This window comes from Bison bison, unplaced genomic scaffold (assembly GCF_000754665.1).
Source record: "Bison bison bison isolate TAMUID 2011002044 unplaced genomic scaffold, Bison_UMD1.0 scf7180017864163, whole genome shotgun sequence".
NCBI classification, from domain to species: Eukaryota; Metazoa; Chordata; class Mammalia; order Artiodactyla; family Bovidae; genus Bison; species Bison bison.
Window position 1 is genome coordinate 5,012,846 of NW_011494735.1, and position 21,769 is coordinate 5,034,614.

Genomic DNA, 21,769 nt, shown 5'->3' on the forward strand with positions numbered 1-21,769 from the left:
TAGTGGGCGCTTTCTAATGGGAACTGTGGCGGCTTCAGATTGGGGCACCTGTGGACCACATCACAGCTTAGCACTTAACACCCTTTCCCTTTAAAACTTCAGAGTGTTTTATGTCTTTTAAAGGCTTGAGAAATGGGACCCTGACAAGATTAAAGACAGGTTATATGAAACACATTATTCGTAATCATGCATTTCTTTAAGGTTTGTTAATAGTTCCAGGTAATTGGTAGCTGTCAAGGTCAAGCACCCTGCAACATAACAGTTGACCACAGTGCTCCACAAGCCCTGCAGTCTTCTTTTATCTTGAGGGTTTGTATTCAGAATGGGAGGGGAATTTTTCTTTTCTTGGTTGACTTTACAAAACTTCACAAGGAACTAGGCATAATATTGCAATATAATATTATGTACTCAGTGAGAACTTCATTAGTTAGGATAATTATAGTGATGAGGATTTAAATTGCCACCGATTTTCAGACCAAAGCTCAAGCTTTTGATTCCAACATCCAGCAAAAGGGTAGCCACTCTGAGCCTCAGATTCCTAGTAGCATCTGCCTCAAGTGGTTGTGGGGATTAAGGTTATAACACTGAACTGCTTAGCACAGGGTTGCGTAAATATTAGGAGCTATTATTAAGGAGCTCTTCTGTGTTTAATTAGTCTTAAGTATTTCCACTTTTTAGAGGTTCAGAAATGATTTTTACTGATATATACTTTAAAACAACTTTCATTAATTACATTGAACTTAAATTGTACTTTGCATTACAGGGATTGAGTGAATATCAGAGAAATTTTCTGTGGAAAAAGTCGTATTTGTCAGAGTCCTGTAATTCATCAATGGGGAGAAGACACCCATGGGCTGGACTTAGATCAGATCAATTAGGTGAGTTGAACAATTAGTTGTCATTATAACTTGAATAAACCTTGGGCAAAATGATTAAAAATATGTGGTTTCCCAGAGTGTGAAGGAAGGAGAGAGAGAGAGAGACTGACTTGATTCAACCTGCTTGCTTAATTCTCCCTCAGTAGAATATAAGATCTCTTAGATCAGAGCTCTGTCTTCACCACCGTGTTCCTGCCCAGTACCTAACATAGGGCCTTGGCACATTGTAAAGCTTATTAGAACTCTCTTTTTTAAAAATTGAATCATAAACCTGGGTTTGAATCCACATTTGATGTGTGACTTTGGACAAATTGGGCCTGTTTCCCCAAGCGGGACTTGGGAAGCTCCTTGCCCAGGATTGTTGGGAGTGATGAATGAGATGTTCCTGTTAAGGGCTAGGTACTTCTACACAGATTGTGCTAGGAGCTCCTCCTGTGACCCCTGTGAGAGTGCAGATGTGTAGGATATAATTTCCTCCAATCTTAGATGTTTGAAGCCAGTAAAAGACTTAAAGAGTGGGGTGCCAAGTCTGGAAACTAGTAAGAAGAGCATATTTCCAGGATTAGGTTTGGAGAACAAAGGGAAGAGTAGACTAGAGTGGGTGGTTCTTTTAATATTCCTCTGAATTGTCAGGCTCCTTTGCCCAGAGCCTGGCTTCAAAGCCCTAGTGTCCCTGCATCTTAGGCAGGGTGGTGCTTTAAGAAACACCTTGGTGAAGCAGGCCCAATTTGTCCATCAAATGTGGATTCAAACCCAGGTTTATGCATTCATTTTTTAAAAAAGAGAGTTTTAATAAGCTTTAAAATGTGCCAAGGCCCTATCTTAGGTCCTGGGCAGGAACACGGTGGTGAAGACAGGGCTCTGTTCTCAGAGACCTCTCCAGATGACCAGAATTCCACAAATTTGCGACTCTATTAGATTAAATATCCCAACATAAATCTCTGAAATGTAGTTAGCTAAGCCCATCGAGGGCCTTAAGGGATATTATGACACTGGCCAGTTGGTTAACCACATAACATTTTAGCTTAGATCAGCTACATTTGAAAGGGTAATGATGAAATGAGACTATGGGAAAAGAGCCACTTTGCAGTATGATACCTTAATGAGAAAGGAATGTCTAGGGGGAGGGGCAGAGTGGGAACTCCAGGTTGTTCAAAAAGGAGGTGGAAAACTAGCAAGGAACAGCAGCAGTGTTACCTGAAACTGGCTAGACATTCTCTGTGTCTTTTTCCTGCTAGTGTGTGCTGAGAGACAAGGATGGACCACTTGAGAAGCTTCCCTTTTCATTTTGCTCTTCTTCCACCAGCCCTGCTCTGTTAAAGAGGGACGTCTAGGGCAGTGGTCTTCAAGTATTTTTGGTTTCATACCTGCTAAAAGAATTTAGAAAGTCTCTCTCTCTTCACATTTTAAAGTTAATATTTAATTTTTTTAATAAAAAGTGTAATGAACAGTACAATCAAAGGATATCTTTCTGGCTTATTGTGTATACACAAATATCATACACGTTTTACATGTATTTTGTTAACTTTGGAGCTGCTAGTTTAGCTCAGTTTATGGTAAATGTTCATCATTTAATTGGTAAAGTCAGTCCTCATTGGAAAACTAATCAGATAAAATTTGAATTATTTTCCATGAGAAGAAAGTCTAACTTTATTTTTTGGTTCACATAAGTACATTAATATGCATATATGCATTTCACATAATGACTCTCTTACACTTGAATTTTAGTTTAAGATAGGTAGATGGAAAAGGCATGGAGCTAGATAAAATAAGGTACTGTTCCTTTGTTATTTCTAATCTCTGCCTTCTTTGCTTTGCTGTCAAATATTCCGTGTCAGGAGTTGTGCTTTCTTGAATTGTTCCTTTGTTTGTCCTCCCCACCTATGACAATTTTTTTTTTTTAGTTCCATAGGGTGGTTGAGAGGCGTGTCTTTCTTTTGTAAAGTGGGCAAAGGGTGATTATGAAAGGAGCGGTGAGAAAGGAAACTACAGATGGCAGATGAAGCCCTTAGGCAGATCGGTGTCAGGAAGTGGCACATATGGAAGTGAGGATCTGGAAAGTGATTCCCTCAAGCTGCCGTTTCTGCACCCCACACCCGGATGTCTTTATATGCCTCCAGACATATATGCATCCAGTGTGAAGACCGTGGTCTAGGGGAGACTTGCACCAGTGGAGACTTTGGGTCCAATGGCCAAAACATCCATGATAGAAGCCAAAGAGCTCTGATTTTAGCTAATGCCAGATTGTCTCTTCACCTTCCCTTCTCTTCTAGTCTTAATCTTTCTTCTCCATCCTACACCATCTTCTATTTAAAGAATAGCTCCAAACTAGGGCAGTATCTCAGTGGCTGTCATTCTGCAGAGCTCCTCTTACCTGGGTAGAAGGTTAAGTTTTTTGGGCATTTGCTTTCCAGAGAGAAATATAGAGAAATAGTATCTTAGCTCTGGTTCAAAGGGTTCATTCTCTTTAACTTCTCAGGAACTCAAGGCAGATATAGAGCCAAGATCCAGCATAATGACATCTCATCCCTTCTCATCTTGGTCTGCACTGCATAAGAGAAGCTTTGTGAAAAGTTCCAAATTTTGACAGTGCCAGGGCCCATTGTTCTGCTAAGTAGCACAGGAGAGTAATTAGAAACGGAGGCAACACATTCCGCCTGGCTTGCCAGGTCCATCACGTTGCAATTCTAGTGACTTGTGTTAGGATAACTTGAACATCATGACCCCAATTTAAATTTATGGTCAAACTTTTACTATTTCTTTAAAGCAAAATTAGAGATTTTACATTGAAAAACTGTACTTTTTTTAAAATCCTGTAACTGGAAGGATATTGTGTATCTCAAGTGAATTTTAAATTCCATTTCTTCTCTCATACATGTGATTCAAAGTTGTCTTTGTGGCTTTATGCTTTGGTTTCTGCTAATTTTGCATATTATATTTTGTAGGAATCACAAGAGAGCCAAGTTTTATTTCGAAAAGAAGAGTCCCTCATCATGACCCACAGATTTCAAAATCTCTTGAGTGGAATGCAGCTACCTCAGAGAATGATGTGGTCCTATCACCAGAAACTGAAGCTCCTAGAACACCAGAATCACAGGAGGCAGAACAAACAGATGTTAACCAAGAAAGACTTCTTGCAGTAGAAGCCTCCAGGGGTCCCAAGAGAACCAGATCTCACTCTGCAGACTCTAGAAGTGAGGGGGCTTCAGATATTGTAGAAAATAAGGAGGATATAAAAGCAAACGACGTACCAGCTAATGAAAATGTGGAGCTGAAACATTCTACCAAGCCTCTTTCGGAAAATGTAGATGATAGGGTATGTGTATTCACTGTATTTCTTTTCAGAAGCATAGAATTCTGTATAAATTTTATCATCATTTCAGTAATATTACATTTTGTGCTTAATTTTTTTCTGCTGTTTCCTTGTTCAAAGTCTGTAGAATAGACTATAAGGTGATAGTTGACTTTAGTTATTATGAATTAGTTCTATTCTTAACAGTTGCCATTTTGTACTGGTTATTTTCAGATATCCCTTCATTGGGAAGACAGTCTGCCTCTGGATTTCATTTATCATATATCAGCACCTGAGTCCTAAGGGAGAGATCAAGTTGAGACAGAGAAGGGGAGTAGGCTATTACTTCTGGCAGGGATGGTGAGCTGACTTATACTTAGGCCCTTTTCAATTTCTTATTGTATACCAGAGGAAAAAAAACAGAGCCTCAGTTGGCAAAATGCAAAAGAAAGGAGGGGTCTGGCTGGATCTCAAAAGATCTTGCAGTTTGCTCTCTTATGTCACAGCTGGCCTGTGGAAGGCCCCTGCAAGCACATAAGCAGAGGCTGCGGGGCCCTGTGCAGACACCTCACTGCCTTCCACAGTTTTCTCCACTCTACTGCTTCCTCCCATTTCATGTCCACCACTGACTGGAGCCACGGAGAGGCATTTAGAAGTGTTGGAAAACCAGGGGACACAAGGGAATCAAGGGAGGTAACATGTAAGTCTGATGGGCAGGGGAAGAGGTGTCCCAAAAAGCAAGGTGTGGATGAGGTGATGTGCTGTTGTTTCTTACTAGTAGATCCATTTATGCATAATTGGTAGGAAGGAACTGAGAAATGTTACCTTTTGCTGGAATGCACAATAATTCCTTGACAGTATTAAGAAAGGAATTTTAAATAGTCACAATTTAAAAGGAACATTATCGATTGGAAGTTTGCTCTATAACAATGTGCATGTGGTTAACAATACTATACTATACACTTAAATTTGTTAGGAGTGTAGATTTTTATATTGGATGTTTTTTTAAAATCACAGTTAAAAAATAAGTTTGAATAGAAATTTTTAATAACTTTCAATGTTCTGTTTTTTTTTTCTCCCCCAACAGTTGAATAGACTTCTGCAGAAGAAAGCTGGATTGACGGTTGTTCCTTCACATAATGTCTTGAAGAATTCTGAATATCAAAGGCAGTTTGTTTGGAAGACCCCTAAACAACCTGCTCCAGCTTTTGCAGCCAATCAGGTAGTTTAATGGATACAATACATTTTTGAGTGCCATTATCTAATCTAGTGTTGCAGTTTACATAGAAATTAGATAGTAGATCTGGAGGTAGGTTCTAGAAAAGTGAAAATGAGAGTTTTGCTAAAATCATCCTATTACTTCTGATTTATAGCAGTAATATTATACTGTCCTAGGCTACTGATGATCATTGTTGCCAGATCCATCACATATACTAAATATGAGACAGGGTAATGAAAACTTGAGGACTGGTAAGTTTTTGCATGCTGTGAATTTTTTTTACTTATTAAAAAATTATTAAATTGATTTTATTCTGAACTGTTGTGTTTCATTGACTAATATATTGCATGTTTTCTGTCTAAGAAAGGCACAACTGCTTTGGATATTTAATAAGTAAAAAATAGGTTGAGGTGATACAAGATGTATAATTTTGTCTTTATATCAAATGAACAGTGATAGGAATTGTCAATTTATGTTTATAAAATTCAAAAGCTAAAATGGTAACTAGAAGTGATATTAAGTTTCATTGTATTCTCACACAGTTTTAGTATTGGGCTACCATTACTAAAATATACTTTTTTTTTTACTACTATAATTCTCTAGAAAGTTCTTAGCTCTTAACTCTCATTTATGTTCTTAACCATATTCCTAGGTTTAAGTAGGAAATACTTCCATTTAGAATATCCCCAAAGGTTCATGGCAGCTTAGTTTTTTCTTTCTCACTCACCTGTGTACTTTATACATCCCCAGAAACTGAGAGGATAATTAGATTCAGAAAGACAATAACATGTCATCTTATACTAAGATAATATTTCCACTGTTATAAATTGTAGCAGATTTAGGCTTACTTGTTATTCAGTTTTGAAAAACCTGAAATATATATAACATTTTAGGAACACAAGAAATAACCTAAAGCAATACATTTCCTTTATAAACCTAGTGAATAGAATCAATACTTCTTTTGCTGGCTCACAAGTGTTCTTAGATAGAAAATGTACCACAAAATACAGCCTGAAAATTGTGATTGTTTAGTTTTTATGGAATATAAGCTAGAGGTAATTCAAATCAAAGCCCTATTGACAACTTTTACATATTTCAGTGAAAAGCATCGTGTAGAAATGTTCTTTTTATAGTATCAAGAAGTATAAGTCACTAGCAAATACCTTTACTGTTAGCTTTATTGCTTTCATTAGTGAAGACTTCAGATAATTTTTTGTAAAGAAATGCTCTGTTAGTTAAAACGTATAATCAGTTTCAGGTCTGTGGATTGGAGAGTTGTGTGATAGAAATTTTTTCCATGCTTGTTGATGGGGAAATTCCTAAAGGAGCTATTCATTTCTGTTTTATCAGACACTTGTTTTCTGAAAGGATGTCTTATATATAAAGGAGTAAGAACAATTTATGACAGAAAAGTTCTTGAGATTATACTGTACTTAAAAAGATATACTGTTTGGTTTTGAAGTGTAGGTGTATTATTCAGCATTATGAAGCAATTAAACACCTTATTTGAACTCCATATCTTTTCCGTTACTTTCTTTGTAATCAGTGGCAATATACCATAAAATGGAAACCATATCATGGAATAATAAGGATAAAAGGAAACATTTATAAATAGAAACATGATAATTACCTGATTTTTTTCCTTGCTTCAGGCTAAAAGTAAGTAAGCAAAGGAAGAAAAAATGAACAAATGCATGTCAGATATTGAAAATATTAAGAATATTTTATTGTTGCAGGAATAAAAAAGTTGCTGTCAAGAAGGAAAAAACTGCTGACAAAGTTGCCTTGTAAAGCTAATGTGTATTTTCATGTGATTAAAATTTTCCCATTTTACTTATCCTATTGCCAAACTAACAGAGTGGTAGGGAACTTTGGGGAGAAAAGATATGATTTATTATTTCTCTTGACTTAAGTATTATTTTGATTGTAATAACTATTACTCAGAACATAGTAATGAGCATCAAAAGTTGACCTTTGGATTTTCCTTCCAGTTTTATTGAGGTATAATTGAGAAAAATTAATGTAATTTTTATGCACAACATAAAGTTTTGATATATGCATTCATTCTGAAATGATAACTACAGTCAAGCAAAATAACACATCTGTTGCCTCACATAGTTACCATTTTTTTGTGTGTGTGAATGTACAACACTTAAAAATACTTGACATCTACCCTCTTGGCAAATTTTAAGTTACAGTACAGTATTACTGAGTTCTTCCCTGGTGGCTCAGATGGTTGAGTCTGCCTGCAATGCACGAGACCTAGATTTGATCCCTGGGTTGGGAAGATCCACTGGAGAAGGGAATGGCTACCCACTCCAGTACTCTTGCCTGAAGAATTCCATGAACAGAGGAGTCTGGTGGGCTATAGTCTATGGGGTTGCAAAGAGTTGGACACGACTGAGCGACTAACACTTTCACTTTTTTCACAGTATTTTAACTGTAGTCATGCTATACTTCAGCTCTCCGTAACTTATTTATCCTGCACAGATGAAACTTTGTACCGTTTGACCAACATATCTCCATTTACCCCATCTCCCAGTCCCTGGCAACCACTATTCTATGAATTCTTTTAGATTCCACATATAAGTGGGATCAAACCATGTAGTATTTTTGTCTTTCTGTGCCTGGCTTATTTCACTTAACATATGTTCTCCAGGTTCATCCATGTTGTAGCAAATGAAAGGATTTGCTTTTTAAATGCCAAATAATATTCCATTTTCTTTATCCATGCATCTGTCCATGGACACTTAGATTGATTCTGTATCTTGGCTATTGTGAATACTATAATGAGCATGGCAGTGTAGATTATCTAGAGATACTGATTTCATATCGCTTGGATATATACCTGGAATAGGGTTGCTGGATCATATGATAATTATATTTTAAATTTTTTGAGGACCCCTCATTACTGCTTTCCATATGAATTTACATTCCCACAAATAGTGGACAGGGGTTCCCTTTTCTCTACATCCTCACCAATATTTGTTATCTTTTGTATTTTGTTAATGCCCGTTCTAACATATGTGAGGTAAAGTCTCATTGATGTTGATTTACTCCTTGATGATTAGTGATGCCTTCGTGTACCTCTTGACCATTTATGTCTTCTTTGGAAAAAAGTTCTTTTGCTTATTTTTAATCAGCTTGTTTTTTTCTATTCAGTTTTATGAGTTCTACTTTGAATATTAACTCTTTATCACATATGATTTGCAAAATTTCCCATTCTATCAGTTCAGTTCAGTTCAGTCACTCAGTTGTGTCCAACTCTTTGTGACCCCATGAATTGCAGCATGCCAGGTCTCCCTGTCCATCACCAACTCCTGGAGTTCACCCAAACTCTTGTCCATCGAGTCGGTGATGCCATCCATTCCATAGGTTATGTTTTAATTTTGTTGATGTTTTCCCTTCTTGTGTGAAATGTTTTAGTTTGATGTAGTCCCAGTTGTTTATGATTGCTTTTGTTGCCTTTGTTTTTGGTGTCAAATCCAAAAAATCATTAAGATTCATGTCAAGGAGCTTAGCCTATGTTTTCTTTTAGGAGTTTTATGGTTTCAGGGCTTACATTCAAATCTGTAATCCATTTTGATTTAATTTTTATATATGGCATAAGATAGTGGTCTAGATTCATTCTTTTACATGTGGCTATCCAGTTTTCTTAGCAGCATTTATTGATGAAACCCTTTCCCCATTTTACATTCTTGACTCTTGACTGCCTTATCATAAATTAATGGACCATATATGCATGGGCTTGTTTCTGGACTCATTCTGTTCCATTGGTCTATGTGTCTGTTTTTATGCCTCTTTGCCCGTTTTTTAATCAGGTTGTTTTTTGCTATTGAGTTGAGTTCCTTGATTTCTTTAAATATTTTAGAAATTGACCCCTTAAAAGATGTATGCAGGTATTTTCTTGTACTCAGTAGTTTGTCTCTTCACTCTGTTGATTGTTTTCTGTAGAGAAGTTTTTTTTTAAGTTTGACACAATCCCATTTGCCTATTTTTGCTTTTGTTGCAGTGGCTATTAATTAGCCATGTGAAATCAAATTATAGTCGTATATAATTTTCCCTTTTTTGTATCCTGATGATTCAACTTTATATGTGGAATGCTTTAAGCAATTGAAGTTCTAAGTTCTACATATTTAACAAAGAAAACTAAACTAAAGTAATTTTTGTTTTAAGGTTTTCCACAATAAAAGCAAATTTATTCCACAATTCAAAGGTAACTCATTCATCCATGAAACTGAATACAAAAGAAATTTTAAGGGCTTATCCCCAGTAAAAGAACCAAAATTAAGAAGTCATTTGAAGGAAAACGGAAATTTTGAAAGAATATCTCCTGAAAAGAAGGTATTTGTCAATTCTTTTTTTTTAATTTATTTATTTTAGTTGGAGGCTAGTTACTTTACAATATCACATTTTCTTTTACTTACCACCATTTGCAACTTTATAAGTTTCCATTTGAGATTTTTGTTTTTAGCTAGTTCATTAATTTGTTTGTTCACTTAATGTCAAGTGTTCATTGAGCCCTTGGTAGAAGCCAGGCACTGGTAGGTACTGAGAATACAATTATAACCACACTAAGCCTTAAGCAGCTCTTGGGCCATGAGCTCTTATTGCCTGGGGTAGACAGAGATGTAAATAATTAAGTATAATACAGTGCAACGAATGCTTAATAATATAGCATGTAAGTCTGCTATGCCTAATATCAAATGATTGGCCTTACAGTATTGTGAACTTCAGGGGTTACAGTGGTGATAGAAACACATACTTTAAACTAAATAATGGAAATTAAGACAGAAATACACATACACACATGTTATTTTAAACTAGAGCTTTAGTATACCAAATTATAGCCAGTATAATTCACACGACTTAACTCAGTACGTACAAACACCTACTTCTGTAAAAAAAATTTACAGCTGTTTGAATTGCATCATCAGGTTAAAACTATTGTAAATTATAGGTAGATCAGGGATAGGTCCTATTTTTGAATCTCCTGGAATGTCATACCTATTTTATGGATTCTAAGAGTGAAAACTATATGACTAAAAGTAAAATGATTTATATATATATATAATAAACATATTATAGTTATATATGTATTATAAAAATCATACATATATATTATATATAATGTATGTGTATAATAATGTATAATACTTTTTTATTTGGACTTACGATATTCTTAAAGAGAAAAAGAATTGTTAAGTTACTCACTAAAGCAATGTGCTAACTTACTTTTTGGGACCTTCCATTTAATTATTGTAACAAGTGTAGATTTAGAATATCAAGGGAAAATGTAAGACCAATGTTCAAAAGGTAGTTGAACATCTAAATAAGTAAACTTGATATGATTAAAACATTTTTCCTAGCCAAGTATGTAAAATTTTTACTGTTAGAAAATGAAACCATATCCTGAGCTATATACTTCAAGAAACTAACCAGATATACTAGTTTCAGAACTTGCTTGTTGACTTGTGATTTCTGCATTATCTTAGTAGTAAAATCTTAGTTTTAAAAGCAATTATAATTCAGTATCCAAGTATACTTTATGACATCTGTATTGTCACATTAATGTATAACATAAATGGAGCATGAAAAGTTCAAATTATTTTCATTTTAGTGTAATAAAACAGATGATCCTTTAAAATCAGAAGCACAGATGGAATCAAAAGACTCAAACCAGCCTAAAAAGAAACTTACTCCTTGGAGACATCAAAGGCTTGGGTATGTATTTTGTAAGAAAAATATCATAGTATTTAGCTGATCAGCATAATATTTACTCTCATTTCATTAAAATATTTACTCTCATTTCATTTCTGTTAGGAAGGTGAATTCAGAATATAGAGCAAAATTTCTAAGCCCAGCCCAGTATTTATATAAAGCTGGGGCTTGGACACGTGTGAAGGAAAACATACCAAATCAGGTGAGTATATAAGCTCAGTAAACCCACATTTTCTCTGATACTACTTCAGTTAAATTTCAATAGTTTTACCTAGTAGTAGAGACTACAATTTGAAGATATATGATGCGGTGATAGCACCAGAAGTATCAGTTGGATATTATTTATCAGTGTATTTACTTTTTTTTTTTTAAATACCAACTAGCTCCTTAGAGATTAATTACAAGGTCTTTAAAGTTAAAAATGTTTTTCAAATCAACTGTTTATGTTAATGAAGTCAGTTTATAGAATTGTAGCATTATAGACTTGATTATTTTATAATCTGCAGACCTCCACTCTCAAGTGAAGACTGATTAATTTTTCAAGATTGGTTTGTCTGACTGCACCACTGTTAGCTCAATTGTTTTGGAAAGATTATCTCTTGGCCTGAGACTTTTTAAAATTAAGATGAGTTGGTAGTTAGGGTTTCAGTCAGTTCAATAGTGTCCGTAGCTCAGTAGTGTCCAGCTCTTTGCAACCCTATGGACTGCAGCACGCCAGGCTTCCCTGTCCATCACCAACTCCCGGAGCTTATTCAAACTCATGTCCATTGAATCGGTGATACCATCCAACCATCTCATCCTCTGTCGTTGGCTACGCCTCCTGCCTTCAATCTTCCTCAGCATCAGGGTCTTTTCCAGTAAGTCAGTTCTTCACATTAGGTAGCCAACGTATTGCAGTTTCAGCTTGACATTCAGTCCTTCCAGTGAATATTCAGGACTGATTTCCTTTAGGATTGACTGGTTGGATCTCCTTGTGGTCTGAGGAACTCTCAAGAGTCTTCTCCAACACCACAGTTCAAAAGCATCAATTCTTTTGTGCTCAGATTTCTTTATGGTCCAACTCTCACATCCATACATGACTACTGGAAAAGCCACAGCTTTGACTAGATGGACCTTTGTTGGCAAAGTAATGTCTCTGCTTATTAATGTGCTGTCTAGGTTGGTCATAACTTTTCTTCCAAGGAGCAAGCATCTTTTAATTTCATGGCTGCAGTCACCATCTGCAATGATTTTGGAGCCTGTCACTGTTTCCACTGTTTCCCCATCTATTTCCTATGAAGTGATGGGACCAGATGCCATGATCTTAGTTTTCTGAATGTTGAGCTTTAAGCCAGCTTTTTCAGTCTCCTCTTTCACTTTCATCAAGAGGCTCTGTAGTTCTTTGCTTTCTGCCATAAGAGTGGTGTCATCTGCATATCAGAGGTTATTAATATTTCTCCTGGTAGTCTTGATTCCAGCTTGTGCTTCATCCAGTCCAGCATTTCTCATGATGTACTCTGCATATAAGTTAATGAGCAGGGTGACAATATACAGCCTTGACGTACTCCTTTCCCAATATGGAACCAGTCTGTTGTTCCATGTCTGGTTGTAACTGTTGCTTCTTGACTTGCATACAGACTTCTCAGGAGACAGGTAAGGGTGTCTGGTATTACCATTTCTTTAAGAATTTTACACAGTTTGTTGTGATCCACATAGTCAAAGGCTTTAACGTAGTTAAGATTTAGATCTAAACATTTAATGGACTCCGAGGATTGTTACATCTGAAGTTATGATAAGGTAACAATCCTTATTCTTGCCCTCATGGAAGAGGACATTTTTGTTTTTGTTGTTAAATTAAGATCTTTCTTTAAGATTTCCTATTTAAGATTTCTCTCTTTAAGATTCCTATGGTAATGTGACTTTTCTGGGGTGTTTGTTTTATTAACTACTACTGGTGGTTTAAAGTGTTTAAATTAGTGGAATAGTTTGCCTTAACTTCATGATCAAAATCATTCAAAAAGCAAATTGGAGTTAGAAAAGAATAAGAATTTTTAGTTATGAGATTAGTGATCACTGATGGTGATAACAGTTTTAGTTGACCAGGTCATAGACATTTAATATTTTACTTAAATCTTATATACATTTTTTTCCCTGGAAGATACTTTATGTGGCTGCTTTTTGTGTACCAACAATTAGGTATACCCACATTATCCTACTCCTAACATTTCATGGAATATTATTCACACTCTTCAAATGCACTTGGACATTGGTAACTTTATTATTTGAGTATTAACTCAATTGAAGTCATGTTACAGTTTTCTAGTCCATGTGTCATCTTCATTTCCCTCTTTCTTCTTTGAGATATTGTACTTTTTGAATCTATAAATAATCTAGTCACTAGGTATTTTAAACCAAGTCCCAAGTTCATATTCACGTAACATTAAGGTAGTTGACTTTTTGGTCCAGTAATTGTTTGTTGCCTCCAAACTATAACCAGTGGCACTATTCCTCTTTAAAATGCTCACTTCAAGGATTGTTTTTTTAATAATAACCAACAATTGCAATTAAGTCCCATCCTCAGATTAACTGCTGGATCTGTGTTAAATCCCTTTTTCCCTTGATTTTTAGGTAGTCTTCTTATCATCCCAACTACATTGGTTGACATCATTTTTTTCTGATGTGCTTCCAGAAATTGGACTTTGTTTCAAGATGAAGTGCCACTTTTGAGAGACGTTCTATAATTTGACAGACTTTTAAGCACTTTTAGGTATAAGATGACTCTTCATTTTCAGGGGATGAATTTTGGAAAAAAGAAGTATTTTATTCCCCAATTTTCTGAGTTTGAATTTTTACATTTAAATTTTAAACAAATTTAGTTGTGTTCTTAATTTACAAAGAGAAATTCAGAAAGGAAGACATTTATAGCATTTATGTCATGTAATCTGATTGTGTTACTTGACCTGGGAAGGGGTGTATGTATTGCTTTAATTGTTTGGCATGGCTTATTCATATCTTTTTTAGTGACTCTGGTTTTTGGCTGTGAGGATTGTTTTTAACACTGAGTTCAAGCCACTGATTTTTTTACACTTTCTAGCGGAACAAACACCTTACTTTGAAAATATCAGCCTCCTATTTTTTCATATTAGTTTAGGATTGCAGAAGTTTAAAATTATGTATTTGCAAAATATTGCAACATTAGCATGAAGATTATTAACAAAGATTGCTGATAAAGTCAATTTAAAGCACTGAGTTTTAAATGTCAGTAACAGACAAAGCTGAATAAAGTTTTTACAGAATTTCTGTATCTCCATTCCCTTTTTAAAAAAGAATCAGTGTCAAATAAAACTGGGTCATTGTGTACATGGAGGGGATGTTTGTCCATCCTCTCATTCATCAATCAGTGATGTCCTCCCCCATGGACAGAACGCAGCCTTCTCCGTGGCTCCTTCTTGCTCGACCCTCACTCAACTCAGGACTGGTAGGACCCCCTTTGAAACCTTCCTTCAGTGTATATCTCATTTGTTTATTATGGCATAGATCATACCAGTGTTATGATAATGACTTATCATATAGGAGGAAGTCTGCCTCCTCTACCAGATTGTGAGTTCACTGAGTGCAGGCCCTTTCTTGCTTAGCTTTGTTTGCTACCAGCCGTGTAGCTCAGGCCTAGCACTTAGTCCACACTCAGGAACAGGTTGTGGAATCAATGTTGAAAGGCTACATTATCCCTTACCTCAAGGGATTTGTAGGTTCGTAGGGGAGAATGACACAAGCAATAATTCCAGAAAAATGAAATAAGTACTAATGAGGGTATGCATGAAGAGCTTTGAGAGTGCAGAGGAGGAAGTGATCCTAAGACATGAAGATTTTATCATGCAGGTGATGATAAATCAGGGTGACCATGATACATTTGAAGCATGCAGGGACTTATTAGAAATAAAATCTGGATTCTATCAAGGGACTTTATTACAAGGTTCCTGTGCATTCAGAATACCCTGATTATGAGTTCAGACTCAATCCATGTGTCTCAATTCTACCTGTTAAATGAAAAAAATGTTAACTAGTAATTTTCTGTAAGTTAAAAAAAAATGGTAAATGAATATGGCTCAATTTTTTTTGACAGTGAAGAAAACATTTGAAGAAAACAATGTTTTGAATTATCCTTTGGGAATGTTTCAGGTTTGGTTCATTAGAGCAATAGGATTCTATTGGGGTTTCGTGGGTTTTTTTTTTTGCCCTGGCAGGTGCTGTCCTTTGCTTTGGCTGATTCATTAGTCGTAGCGCTTGCCTCCCTCTGCATCAGTAGTATCCTTAAGGAGCTGAGGATATGTTTCTCCAGTTGCTTTCACAGTGCTAATTTCATTATATGCTTTTTTGTCTTCAAGTGAGAGAAGAGCAGCTTTAGCAGACAGCATCCAGATAGCCTTTTCAGGCTAATACTCTGTCTTTATGTTAGGAAGAAATTACACAGTTTTTTGAGAATAAATCAAATAGATTATTGAAAATAATTTTAAGCTGCAACTTAGTTTTTTTACATTGTGGAATTGTATTTAAGAAAGTCAGAAGGTGGCAGTATAATGTATAAAATGAAAGAGTTTCAGTGAGTATAAGAGACTCCTTTTCATGTGAAAATATATTATTTGCAGATGAGGGAATTAATATGTGAGTCACCTCATATATAGTTCATCAGAATATTTTGGGGGAGTATCCTGTTACTTTGTCAGATTTATTACATCTATTATTGTGATAGTCTTTTAAATTATGTATTTAATACTGGTTTGGCCGATTACAAGGGAATGTTGAGGAATTTGGAGGGGGAAGTCATGAGACTGTCTCAGTGGTGCTTCTGTGGTAGTAGCAGCTGTACGTAAGCCAAGAAGTAATGACTGAGGCTAGGGCTTTCTGGCATGTCAGTACTATTCCAGAGGTGGGGAAATAGTCATTAGGTTACCTTGTGGTGGACAGCATTCCACTCATGCAAGAATGTCATTGGTTTTCAAGGCAATGTTAAGGTATCTTGGTTACCAAATTAAATGTTGTTAAAAATACTATAAAAAATATTGATTGACAAGTTTTGGTATATATTTAGAAGGAAGAATAATAAGATATTTCACTGATTCCCATTAATATTCAATTATGGCATTAACCTGTCATTAAGTATGTTTCTGTATTCCTCCCCTAGGCTTCTCTAAATGCCATGTGGTATGCGGAGGTTGGTTGCTTTCATGTTTTTAAAAATTGTAATAATGCATAGAGTACTTGTGTAATTTCAGTTGAAGAAAGAAGTAGGTGTCAGTGTTTTTCTTAGCTGCTGCAAAATTTCTCCCTGCCTGCTGGCCTGAAATAAAATAATTGCATTGTGCTTAAGCTTGACTATTTTAATTTCTGCTTAAAAATGCACATAGCCTTATGAATGTATGTGGCTATTTTTGCCTTTCTTTCTCCTTGGTTTCTGGCTGTATTTGTGCAGTGTCTTGGATATGCTACTTGGTGGTATTTGCAAGGAGCGTTTAAAATAATACATGGTATCTCAATTCTCCTGCATAGGTTAAAGAACTCCGAGAGAAGGCTGAGTTTTATAGGAAACGAGTTCAGGGAACCCATTTTTCTCGGGACCATCTAAATCAGATTCTGTCTGAAAACAACCGCTGTTGGGATGTCTCCTCAACCACGAGCTCAGAAGGAACCATTAGCAGCAACCTCAGAGCACTAGATCTTGCTGGGTGAGATGTTCTTAGTGGACAGTGGAAAAGTATGTTTTAGAGTAATGTGGATCATAGAATTACATAGGAACATGATATGAAGACTCAAATTTTGTATAGTCAAATGGAAATATATCAGCCACTAACTACTTTTAGTTTATTTTTTGTGAAAAGTAAAGCTATACATACTTGCTTTACACACCTGTGTAAAAATAATGCGTAATTTAAATCTGGAAGTTTAGATTTTATCATATTCCTTGTTAGCAACTAAGAGTAAAATGGGGATGACTAGCAGTAGACATAAAACTTTAAAAGTAAAACAAAAAGACAACAATAATTAAAACTTAGAGAATATTAGCTATTAGTACATATCCATTATCATTCATTAATGGATTTTTGTGATTAATATGGAATTCTGGCCCTGATTCTGTGAAACACTTCTATTTTAGGTTTTAAAGTGAACACAAACTATTAACAGGAATAGCACATTGATTTGCATCAAATAAAATAGTTTTCTGTTTTCATAGAGTATTAGTATGATCATACATACCAAATTGAACTGTAAATTCTAACTATGTGACATCTGATTTCAAAAGTCCACAAAATTTGTTCTTTAACGGTGACTCAAAAAGATTAACCTAATCTAAAATACAAAATTTGAATTAGCTTATTTGGTGTATAAGTACACACGAGTCTGTGCACAAACCCTAATTGAGTAACTGAACAAGTTAAACCATCTCGGGGGTCCTAGTTTATGTATGCATTTATCAGTTGAAAGATACATAGGAGTTTTGTCAGCAGGAGTACAGGCATATATGTGTGATGGTAGGAGTAAAAGGACATAAATTTATTTTGGAATATTGTAACTTCTATAAAATGAACTCTTAGTTTGATTTTTTCCTTCAATATCTGGGCAAAGCAATATCAGTGGGAAACATAGTTGTGAACCATGGAAGGAAATGACGGACTTAATGAGTATCAACTAGAAACCTCAAAACTACTAAATTTAAAATAAAACTTATTTTGTTACACAGAGATCCTACAAGCCATAAGACTTTGCAGAAATGTCCTTCTACACAGCTAGAAGAAAAAAGAACTATTTTGGAAGAACAGCCCCAGAAAACTACCACAGAGAAATTGGGTGTGTCAAATGCTCCCATACCTGTTAGAAGGCGTCTGGCGTGGGATGCTGAGGACACCACTGAAGACGTACAGAACCAACCAAGCGGGGAGGAGGAGAAGGAGGAGGAGGAGAAGGAGGAGGGGGACAAGCAGGTTAACGTGGAAGAGCTGGAGAAGCTGGAAGTACAGGAAAAGTCTAAAGCAGACAAGATCAAAGAAGAGTAAGTGTTTAAAATTAATCAGTATTTAGACGCATTATTGTTCACAGATAATAAGTATTTCATTTTGTCACTAATGATAGGGGTTTACATTTTTGGTTTCATGCCTAATAAAAAGCAGATTTTATTTTAATGTCATGAAATAGACATTTCTACATGGTTTATATAATTTGATTCACTCAGGGATTTGAGTCACTCAAAATCATTAGTCCCACTGCACTAATTGGGAATTGAACACTTGAACACTGAATTACTTGGGGAGGAAGTAGTTAGTATTCTTTTTATTTATATCCTACTAATTATGATTTTCAAGATATGATTAACTAGATATCTCTGAAAGAATGACTTCCTTTATGACTTAAGGAAAAATAACTAATATTCTTTACTATCAGATGGTTATACGGAAAAAGAAAGAATTTTTGTGATGTTAAAATAAATGATTTCTGCGAATAGCTAATTTCTCTTGATTTATATGCAAGTTGTTTTGGGGAATGGTTCTCTACCATTGGTTATGGTGTTTTTTGTCCATAGTCCAACCCCCTTATTATTCATTCACGACTTTTACAGCTAATGGAAGCTAGGCTCTGACTCAGGGGAAGAATTCTCCAGTATGTTGCTTACTTGCAGTGATCTCCCTTCTTTTCCAGTAGTCAGTTTCTCTTAACTGCATGTGGATTTGTTTCTTATTTTTTCAGAAGCAAAATGGCCTTCTCTTACAGGTTTATGCTTTAATTGCATAATGATGGCACAGTATTTTTTTTTTTTTAATATTTTCTAGAGGACATGCTTCATAATTGTCTTAATTTGTAGGTCGGAGTCATCTTCTATGTCTTCAGGGAAAGGAGGCAGGCTTCCTACTCCAAAGCTGAGAGAACTGGGTGGAATCCAGCGGACTCATCATGATCTTACCACTCCAGCTGTTGGTAATAGGCGGACACCGTACAGTTCTTATTTCACCTGCTTCCTCTACGTGATAATTTAGTTTAAATTGAAACAGTGGCATCTTCTGTATTTTTCCAGGTGGTGCTGTTTTAGTGTCTCCATCTAAAGTGAAGCCTCCAGTCATAGAACAGAGGAAAAGAATATCCTCTCAGGATGGCTTAGAAACTTTGAAGAATGACTTTAGGAAGGTAAATATTTACACTTTGGAGAAAAACATCTCTTTAGGAAGTGATTATTTTAGTCACATGCAATAAATACATGAGAGGTTCAGATTTTAGAAAATTCTGTCTGTCATATGTGGAGGTTATTAACTTACTTTGAGAAGGCCAAGGCATTGAATTGTTCTTGAGGGTAGTGCCATTGTATTTTGACTGCATGCTTTCAAATATTGTCAGTAGTGACAACAGAGAGAGAGAGAAGAAAAACTGTACTGTTGATTGTGCATCTACTCTGACAGTTTTGTCCAGGCACTGATTTAACTGGAGATGTAGCAGTGAAAGATGAAGGTAGAAATCCTGACCTTCACTGAATTCACATTCTAGAGGAGGAGGGAGACAGTAAACAGGATAATTAGGTAAAATACACAGTATTTTAGATAGTGATAGGGGCTAAGGAGAAGAATAAAGCAGGGGAAGTGAGTGGGACTTGGCCAGGGAAGTTCTCACTGAGAGGGTGGCATTTGAGCAGAATCTGAAGCAGGTAAGGGACTGACCTATATGCATATCTAGGAAGGCATTTTACAAAAAGAGCAGCAGGTGCAAAGTCCTCCAGTTGAGAAGGTGCCTCATTCCTTGATGAACAGGCAGGGAGTCAGCATGGCTGGAGATGAGAGCAAGAGAGAGAGTAGAATGGGCAGTGAGGTCAGAGGCGTAATGAGGGATTAAATTGTGTAGGGCCTTAGCGGTCATAGCAAACATTTTGCATTTTATTCTGAATAAAATGCAAAGTCTTTGGAGGAGCAGAGGAATGATATGATTTGACGTAGGTTTTTCCAAGCGTCACTCTGGCTACTGTATTGGGAATGGACAATAGAGGTGCAAGAGCATGTAATTGAAACTAGTCAATTACAGTATCCAGGAAAGAGGTGACAATCATTTGAATCATAATATTAGGTAGCCATACCAGGAGCTAGATTTGTTTTTTTCCCCCCATTGTTTACACTTTGGTTGCTGGTAGGCAGAGGAGTCATTAAACTTGCTATACACAATGATTTCCCCCCCTTTTTTTCCTTAAAAAAGCTACTATCATAACATTAAATCCATAAGTCATTAAATTATCAATAAATTGATATCGATAATTCATTTAGCAATTGAATTAGCAGTATATTCAGTTAGCAATAAATTATCCCTGTCATTCAGTTGCCATTGTTTAATATCATTCTATCTTTTTTTACCATAGGAGTTAACAAGAATTACTATCATAATATCCAGAAATATTTTTTGCTGGTAACTTTTAATGACATAACCTTGAATATGGGGCAGCAGCAATTTGGGAAACTTACGTGCAGATGATCATAATAGCTAGCATTTACTGAACACTTACTATGTTCTAGGCTCTGTGCTAAGTACTCTACATGTATTAATTTGTTCAGTCTTCATAATGAATCTGTGAAGTAAATATTGTTAATACTCCCATTGAGGTGAAACTGAGGTGATACAGCTGCCAAACAGTGAAGCAGAATTTGTCCCCAGGCAGTCTCTTCTCAGAGCCCACATTTTTAACTCTTAAACAGCACTGTCTCGTAAGACTTGAGAGTAGAATTTTCATGGTATTGGTTTGTCAAGTACCATCTGTACATTTTGTAAATAATATTAAAAACCCAAGTGTTTGTTAGCTCACTTTATTCAGCAGATGTTTCTTATCCATTTACTTACATGCTAGATTCTGTGCTTGTGATAATAAGCGAAAGTAGACATGGTGCATTGGACTTTCCATGTAGCTCAGCTGGTAAAGAATCCACCTGCAATGCAGGAGACCCAGGTTCGATTCCTGGGTTGGGAAGATCCGCTAGGGATAGGCTACCCACTCCAGTATTCTTGGGCTTCCCTGGTGGCTCAGCTGCTAAGGAATCTGCCTGCAATGCAGGAGACCTGGGTTCGATCTCTGGGGTGGGAAGATCCCCTGGAGAAGGAAAAGGCTACCCACTCCAGTGTTCTGGCCTGGAGAATTTTATGGACTATAGTTCATGGGGTTGCAAAGAGTCGACATGACTGAGTGACTTTCACTTTCAGACATGGTACCTGATTTTACTGAACCTACACCCCCCAAAAAGTAAAATTAAAACTAGTAATTGTTTCAGAGAAGTATATACTGCTATTCTGGAAGAAATTGACCCAGTAATGGAGATCAGGAAGCTTCTTGAAAGTCAAGGATGCTTCTTTGAAGAAGTCATAATTGAGTTGAGATACAGAGGAAGAAGAGCTAACTAGGTAAAAAGAGTGGGGAGAAGCATAGCATATGCCAGGATCTGTGGAGAGAAAGGACATAGGGTTTTAAGAAACAAAAGCCAGTCCTGTGTGTGGCAGGAAGCAGATGCAAGATGAGGCTGGAAAAGAGAGCAATAGTAAGAATTTCTTTCACCTCAAGTAAAGTAGAAAGCCATTGAAATATTTTAAATATGGGAATGTTGTGATTGATTCATGTTTTGCAAGTTCTGGCTGCCGTGGAAGGCAAGAAGAGACTATGGATACCTCTGA

At 36.1% G+C, this 21,769-nt stretch overlaps 1 protein-coding gene across 1 annotated transcript in view; it reads left to right on the top strand.

Annotated features, from left to right (window-relative positions):
- The window catches only part of MDM1 (Mdm1 nuclear protein homolog (mouse)), a 28,854-nt gene that overhangs the window by 479 nt on the left and 6,606 nt on the right, over window positions 1-21,769 (top strand). Inside the window, exons 2-12 of the mRNA XM_010841564.1 lie at window positions 764-878; window positions 3,824-4,194; window positions 5,258-5,392; window positions 9,566-9,733; window positions 11,010-11,113; window positions 11,213-11,312; window positions 16,272-16,301; window positions 16,637-16,812; window positions 17,826-18,134; window positions 18,942-19,054; window positions 19,152-19,261. Of these exons, the coding sequence (XP_010839866.1) occupies window positions 764-878; window positions 3,824-4,194; window positions 5,258-5,392; window positions 9,566-9,733; window positions 11,010-11,113; window positions 11,213-11,312; window positions 16,272-16,301; window positions 16,637-16,812; window positions 17,826-18,134; window positions 18,942-19,054; window positions 19,152-19,261 (1,731 nt within the window). The remainder of the gene's footprint in view (window positions 1-763; window positions 879-3,823; window positions 4,195-5,257; window positions 5,393-9,565; window positions 9,734-11,009; window positions 11,114-11,212; window positions 11,313-16,271; window positions 16,302-16,636; window positions 16,813-17,825; window positions 18,135-18,941; window positions 19,055-19,151; window positions 19,262-21,769) is intronic.